The following is a 7207-nucleotide window of genomic DNA, read 5'->3' as shown; positions in this document are numbered from 1 at the left end:
TCAAGTGCGCCAGCCTCTTCGCTCCCGTCCGTCCGTCCAATTCCTACCGAATCCTTGTCGGCTCATCACTCTGGCAGCCATCGCCAGCCTTCGTGAGAGACTTCAAGGTACAACTCACCTCTTCCTACTGCCTACCATATCCGTCCGCCCGTTTCCTTAATCTTCCGGGAGCTGCCTCCGTTGCACTTGCTACGGAAGCCAGCTGGTCGACCACTATTACAGTAGGATACAATTTTAAAAGGAGGGGCAAGACAACAACAAAACACGAGAGGTTTGAATTATAGTTGTTTAAGTAGACCCCATAAAGAAACATTAGTAAACTTGGAGCCTAAATGACGTCCAATAATCCTGGAATCATCGGTAAATTATTAAATAGAAAACACTACCGTCAACAGCAGCAGCAGCAAGGCGTCTTGATATCCAAATGCTTTAATCATAACTGGCCAGATTCGAGTTCTAATTCTGAATCAGCACAAAATGAACGCTACATATATTCAAAATAGTACAATTTAAATATTGTTTAGCTTTCATTGAGTTTGACATGGGAAGTGAACAATCTTTAGTTACTTACCAGCTGAAATAGGCAGTACAAGCAGGTAACAAATAGTGCAAGCTGGACAGGCCATTACTATCGTTTGCGCTGATGTGAGCTAAGTTTCATAGCGGCTCGAAACGGCCCGTGATATCGAGCACGACGCAAAGCTAAATATACTGTTTGGCGTTTGTAGACATGCTATTTGAAGTGCAGGTAGTTCTGACAGTGATAGCCAACAATAATAAAGATACTGTGTCAAGATCACTACATGTAGAATACCGCAACACCCCTGTCATTGCCGACATGGGGGATTGTGGTGATAGTAAGTATGTGTAATGGGGTAAGGGAATCTTACTACGATTTAGATGCGACCACACAAAGCTTTATCTAGTCCTCATCTTCATCGCGCGTAAGGTCCTGCTCTTCTCGCACCACCCCCAATTTCTTCAGCTCCTTGACCAGAGCAGGAATCTCATCATTAGCTTCATCACCTTCGTCTTCATGTACCCGTGTATCACCAAGAATACCAACTCGAGCAAACCCCCCTACAATGATAGATGCCGTCAAGCTGTTCCAGCTTGTACAGACCCACGACACAATATCATTTCTATCAGGAGGAGTAACCCGAAAGACAGAACTCGGTGCCTCCCGCTGAATGTCTGCGACGCGTTCTCGAGCTACGTCTTGCATCTCCAATCGAAACGCAGTATTAGTACGGGCCGTGATCCCAAGACGCTGCGCTGCCCGACTCACTTCAAGAGCGTGATGATCTGCGACTTGCTGTCGTAGTCGGCCGACCCAAAACTTGCGCAATTTACTCTTGAACGGGTGATTCCACGCTACGTCTGCTGGCTGGCAGACGTAAGTGTATCGTGGTGGTACTTTATGCAGCACAATGTTGATAGATGCTGCATACTCTACGACTTCTGGGGTCCAGTGCCCCGAGAAGTCGTCCCAGAGTAGCAGCATCTTGTCTTCTATGTTGGGGCGGTTTGCGAAGTGATACTCCAAGAAACGGAGAGAGATCTGCGAATTCCACCATGCAGCTGAATTGCCATAGTTCTGGCACTGATGCTGCGTCTGAAGAGCATCCATTTTGGGCCACAAAACTGGCCCAAAGCCGTGCTGGTTCATCTCGCTGCTGCGTTGTCTGCACTTATTTTTTGCATCCTTCGCTTTGAAGATGATTATTGGGGGGTATTTGTCGCCGTGCCAGTCTGCCAGTAGCATAACTGTCGCTCTCTCCTTATCCTTGCCAGCACATTTAATCCAGGTCGTTCTCTCCATTGATCGTTTTTGTAGGCAAGTACTCGTAGAACCACCGCTGTCTGATCCGCATTCAGCACTGTAGTGATGTTGTGCTCGAGAATCAGCTCTTTCACCTCTTTTTTAAACTCTTCCGCCTTCAACTGTGCATCTTCGGGTGTCGTTTGACCCTGGCGGGTTTTAGCGCGAATGGAGAACCGGGTTGCGCCGCCTAAAACCCCTCCGCCAAGAAATGAGATGCGCTAAACAACGACGACGGAATGCCTCGGTCAGCGGCTACCTCACGGGCCTTAAAATGCAGCATCTGCTCCGAGACTGGACAACCTTCTCGCCTTAACGAGCTGATCCACATCGAGATGTACGCTTCTGCACCGTCCGGGAGAATGGTACCGTCGCCAAGTTTGCGCGCCCTTTCGTAGTAACCCTTTCCTTGTAAGCACATCAGTTCGATGAGGACTTCCAGTCCGATATAAGCTGCATCCTTTTTCTCCATTCTCCTTGGTCAGTCACAGATGGATAAAACTTCTCTATCGCTTTACCAGTGTCATGAATTACGTCCAGAAAAACAAGCACTTCCAGCTTATGCTTGTAGGTAAATGACGTGCGGCTGTAAGTTTTTGGTTTCTTACCCGTACCAGTGGTGCACTGACGCCCCATAACAGACCTGGAAATACAAGATGTTCGATGTCGACACGAAGCAGAATCACAAGTGGGTGTCAGCTCCGTTTTAGCGGTGTCGGTATAGCGTTTTAGTGCGGGCAGAAGCTCACAACATATGAACTCCATTCAGGTTTCTATTGGCTAATATGGTCTGTCGGCAATGAGAAAACGTCGGTTATGAGAGGGGTAAGGCGGTAATCTTTTTTTACATTGTAAGTATGATGCTAGGGGCTTTGTAATTGCACGGCTTACTGGGAACTCAGCATTTTGTAGCGAATGATCTAAACTAAACCCAGATTTATGAGATTAAAGAAGTCGATTTAGGCACATAGGGACTCATAGGTTTTGGAATAATTATCTACCCGAAGCGAAGCGGAGGCGGGAAGGCAAACAACTTGAATTAAACCTTAACTATCGCCGCGTAGCGGCGGCGCTCGACTAGTGTATGTATTGATGCTAGCTGCCTATTGCCGTTTTTATGCTAATGGAGGGTTCCCGGCCGGGAGCCCTGCATGAAGTTTAACACTGGCCGACCCGCTAAAACCCACTTGAAACGTGACCTCATCAAAACCAGAGCTCTCCGCAACGTGCTGACTGAAGCGTGGTGGCAGAAGCATTAGACTCGTCCAGCTTTCGAGCTTGCGGTTGTAGCTCACGCTGCGTCACGAAAACTTCAATATGATCGTGAAGTTTCTGCATCGTCGATCTGCACCCCCCAGATGATTTGATCAATCAAAGTCTGCGTCTCTTCAAGGCGCAGGGTTTCACTGGTGGAGTTGAAGCTATTTTAAAACCATTAGCTCTCGTCCATGAACCAACGTGTCTTGATTAATCATGAGCTCGCTAATGAAGCTGAAAGCGCAGAACGAAAGCCGGTTGGCGGTATGCTACACACTTTACAGCTCCGGTTCTACAGTGAGCTTGTCTAACTGATACAGTTGTAGGAAGAGAAGCGTCTGATAGATCGTCGAAGGAACGTCCTCGTCATGATGCAACAACACTGCACCGAGAACGGGTATCTGCAAACAGCTGAGAAGCTCCAGCAAGAGGCAGGTGTCACTCTATCCAAGTTTGAAGTTGTTGAGAACATTGATCTACTGCGTATCGTGCAAGTACGTGAACATCCACAGCTCACCGGGTACCAAAATTTTTTGCTGACAGTATATTCACAGGAGTACGAAGACTTTCAAGAGATCAAGTTTGGTAAACGCCCCAAACTAGTTCGTCGATTGTCGCCTGATGTACAGGACAGAGCTCGATCTGGAAACGACATGAAAGCGGCAGCTTCTGCCAAACGGTTGCGCCGTAATGACTACACATCGCCACACATGCCAACAGAGGCGCGAGTGGCGAACAATGTTGCGATGCGAGCTGTCCCCATCAATGGCAACCACGCTAACAATATAGCAGCACAATCTGGTTCTACAAGAACTAACAAAGACGCGAACCAGTCTCCTGAAGATGATTCAGCTATCGATCTCGGCCTCGTCGGACAAAACCCGGCGCAGAACCGGAGCCGTAACTCCAAGTCTGACGACTCCAAGAAATCCGAGCCCGTTGATAAGCAGCAATACGAAGAAAGCGTTGAGGAGCGACTTCTGAAGCCTTTGCCTTCTTTTTCTCACGACGCGGAACTTCGACCTTTAGCGGAGACCATCACACGCGAGATCTTCCAGAAAAACCCGGATATCCGATGGAACGATGTTATCGGTTTGGAGGAGACCAAGCGTTTGTTGAAAGAGGCTGTCGTCATGCCACTTAAGTATCCACAGTTATTTCAAGGCTTACTCTCACCCTGGACTGGCATATTACTCTATGGCCCACCTGGAAATGGCAAGACAATGCTGGCCAAGGCTGTGGCAACTGAGTGTCGAACCACTTTCTTCAACATCTCTGCCTCGTCAATCATTAGCAAGTACCGGGGCGACTCGGAGAAGCTTATTCGAATGCTGTTCGAGTTGGCACGACATCATGCGCCGTCAACAATTTTTTTGGACGAGATTGACTCGATCATGGGCCAGCGAGACGGTGGAGGAGGAGGCCAAGAGCACGAGGCAAGTCGACGCATGAAAACTGAGCTGCTAATCCAAATGGACGGGCTCGCCAAGACCAGTGACGTCGTCTTCGTGCTCGCAGCCAGTAATTTGCCATGGGATCTTGACGCGGCAATGTTGCGACGACTCGAGAAGCGCGTGCTAGTAGATTTGCCATCGGTGGAAGCTCGCCGGGCGCTGTTCACCTCGCTGCTGGAGCCCTATATCCCAAATACCTTCGACTTTGGCCAAGCTGTGAAGCTGACAGAAGGGTACTCTGGCGCTGATATTAAGCTAGTAGCGAAAGAAGCTTGTATGGCTCCCGTACGTCGGCTAATTGAAAAGATGGAGGCCACAATCAGCGCTGAAGCTTTGCCAGCAGGCAGCAACCAAAGGTGCGACGCATCTGCCGCTGACTGGAGGGAGATGCTGAGCCATGTACAGCCAGAGGACCTACTGGCAGCTCTACAAAGAACCAATCCATCGGCACAGCAGCTACGAAGGAGATATGAGCAATGGCAGATCAAGTTCGGGTCAACGTAAATTACAAATGACGTTATCTGCATGTACGTCACTTCTATGGGGGATAATAATGACAACCAGTTCAAGCGCGCTTAAATGATTGCGCTTGATAACAGCTCTCCTTCTTCCCTTTGGGCAACATTCGAGCAACCATCCGGATCAACCGCCCGCCGCCAGTCGTTAACAGGGCCAGCCCCACCACTCCACCACTCCTCGCATACTACTGCAAAACCTCATCGACATCTAACGCAAAAATGGTAAGCGAGCAGGTCCTATCTAGGCATGTGTGTGCGGCGAACGTCGGAGTATGCATGCCTGGTAGAAGTCCACATCAGACACGTGTGTTTCCTGTCCGACTATCGCCGCAAGCATGGACGCCTAGAGCGTGCGCAACCACAGGCTAAAATCGAGCGATCCGCAATGGGCGTGATTATACTGAGAGAGCAAGGTTAACTAACTGGAAGTGATGGATGTAACAGGATGCCCCTCGTGACTACATGCTGGCTAAGGTCGTGAACGTCCTCGGACGCACGGGTAACACGGGTAACGTGACCCAGGTGCGCGTCGAGTTTCTGCAGGACGACAAGCGTAAGATCATCCGTAACGTCAAGGGACCCGTGCGTGAGGGTGACATTCTGTGTCTACTCGAGTGGGAGCGTGAGGCTCGTCGCCTGAGATAAGCGGAGTTAGCCTACACTTAAGCTGCAGTTGTGAACTAGGAGCAGTGGGCACTTTCTACAGGACAGACAGGGGCGGCGAAGGAACAGCACAGTACGGTCGACTGTTGACAGGCGCCGGGTGATGTATCATCGTCTGCTTTTTATGTCGTGAAGACCCCATGCTTCGACCAACCTACAGCGTTTGAACTCCGACCACTTCGTCACGGTTTGGGAGACCGGAAAAAGGGATAGGGACGTAGGCCGACTTAATTCGCGGTAATATTTCGATGAGAACAAACGCCCCCGTTGTGTGTTATACGCTACGCTCGTTGGGCTTTCACGTCTGCTTGGTATGGCAAGAATTACGCTGAGGCTTCGCATCTTGTTGATGTGTCTCTCGCAACAAATGATGCCAACCAGATGCATCAGGAAAGCGTTATACTACTACTGTACAAGTACGCAGTAGTACGTAGTACTGCCATCTACCTACTCGACTCCTCTCCAGCCATCAGCCAAGCACGATGGTCGCCACGCAACACGAATTGTCGATATTAATCGCCTACCAAAAACTGCTACGTTGATACCACTGTCATTGCCCCGCCCCATTCGCTTTACTTAATAGTGCCCTTCAAGTTGACAGCTCGACAAAAAATTGGAGAGCTGTTCCTATTCTGGATATCTTTATACACATTCCCAAACGTTGATGAGTTTGTCAATGCCACCCGAAATAATCAGTGGGAGACTCGGGTGAACGTCAAGGCACGTCACGAAATGGCTGTGGGCTTCATCCAGCGTCCGCACGCAACGTCCAGTCTGTAGACGTTAAGAATTCGTCAGCACACCACAAAGAAAACACCAACACATTGATTCGAGTCAAAACTTACGTCAACATCAAAGACACGGATGGTCTTGTCTTCACCAGCACTGAGTGCATACTTGCCGCTAGGGTGGAAGCGAACCTCTCGCACCCAGTTCTCGTGACTAGCAAACAGCATCAGTTGCATGCCGCTGAAGGCTTCCCATAGACGTACAGAGCGATCACGAGATCCAGACAGCAGATACTTCATGCGGCGGACAGTGGGAACACTAGCGACAGTGGTAGCACCGGTGGGTTCTCCAGCCGTGCTGTCGGTCATATCATGGTTGTTGGACTCTGGAGAGGCGATTCCATTGGCCGGAGTGAGAGCCCCTGTAGCTGCGAGCTTCTTGGAGTGAGTCTTCTCAATGACCTGCTCCTGTCCAGTCTTGGCGAACACAACACTCTCCACAACATGCTCGTGCTCACGGATTGACTGCAACACGCGCATGTGCTGCAAGTCCCAGAACAAAATCGATCGGTCGTTACCGCAGGAAGCCAAATACAGTCCGTCATCACTGACCGCCACGTCGCGCACCCAGTCGGTATGACCAGCATTCAGCGTGTTCACACAGTAGCCAGTGGATAATTCCCACACTTTGATAGTGTTATCACGTGAGCATGAGTACAGTCGGTCGCTCGCGAGGTCGGGGCCGAACACGATGCCACAAACATT

The 7207-nt window shown here is 49.8% G+C and overlaps 2 protein-coding genes across 2 annotated transcripts; one reads left to right on the top strand and one right to left on the bottom strand.

The window, feature by feature from the left end:
- Window positions 1-3295: 3295 nt before the first annotated feature.
- Window positions 3296-5037, top strand: PITG_21068 (katanin p60 ATPase-containing subunit A; the record flags this gene model as incomplete). The annotated part of the gene is made up of 3 exons (XM_002895152.1): window positions 3296-3343; window positions 3406-3573; window positions 3634-5037. 3 exons carry the CDS (start codon window positions 3296-3298, stop codon window positions 5035-5037), a joined length of 1620 nt encoding a protein of 539 aa, XP_002895198.1.
- Window positions 5038-6097: 1060 nt separating this feature from the next.
- On the bottom strand, window positions 6098-7156 carry PITG_21067 (uncharacterized protein; the record flags this gene model as incomplete). Its single annotated transcript, XM_002895151.1, has 2 exons — window positions 6098-6488; window positions 6560-7156. 2 exons carry the CDS (start codon window positions 6980-6982, stop codon window positions 6357-6359), a joined length of 555 nt encoding a protein of 184 aa, XP_002895197.1.
- Between the last annotated feature and the right edge of the window lie 51 nt (window positions 7157-7207).

Source organism: Phytophthora infestans, genomic scaffold (assembly GCF_000142945.1).
Source record: "Phytophthora infestans T30-4 supercont1.237 genomic scaffold, whole genome shotgun sequence".
In the NCBI taxonomy this organism is placed as follows: domain Eukaryota; phylum Oomycota; class Peronosporomycetes; order Peronosporales; family Peronosporaceae; genus Phytophthora; species Phytophthora infestans.
Note: the sequence above shows the minus strand (reverse complement) of the source record. Positions and strands in the feature narration are given on the sequence as shown.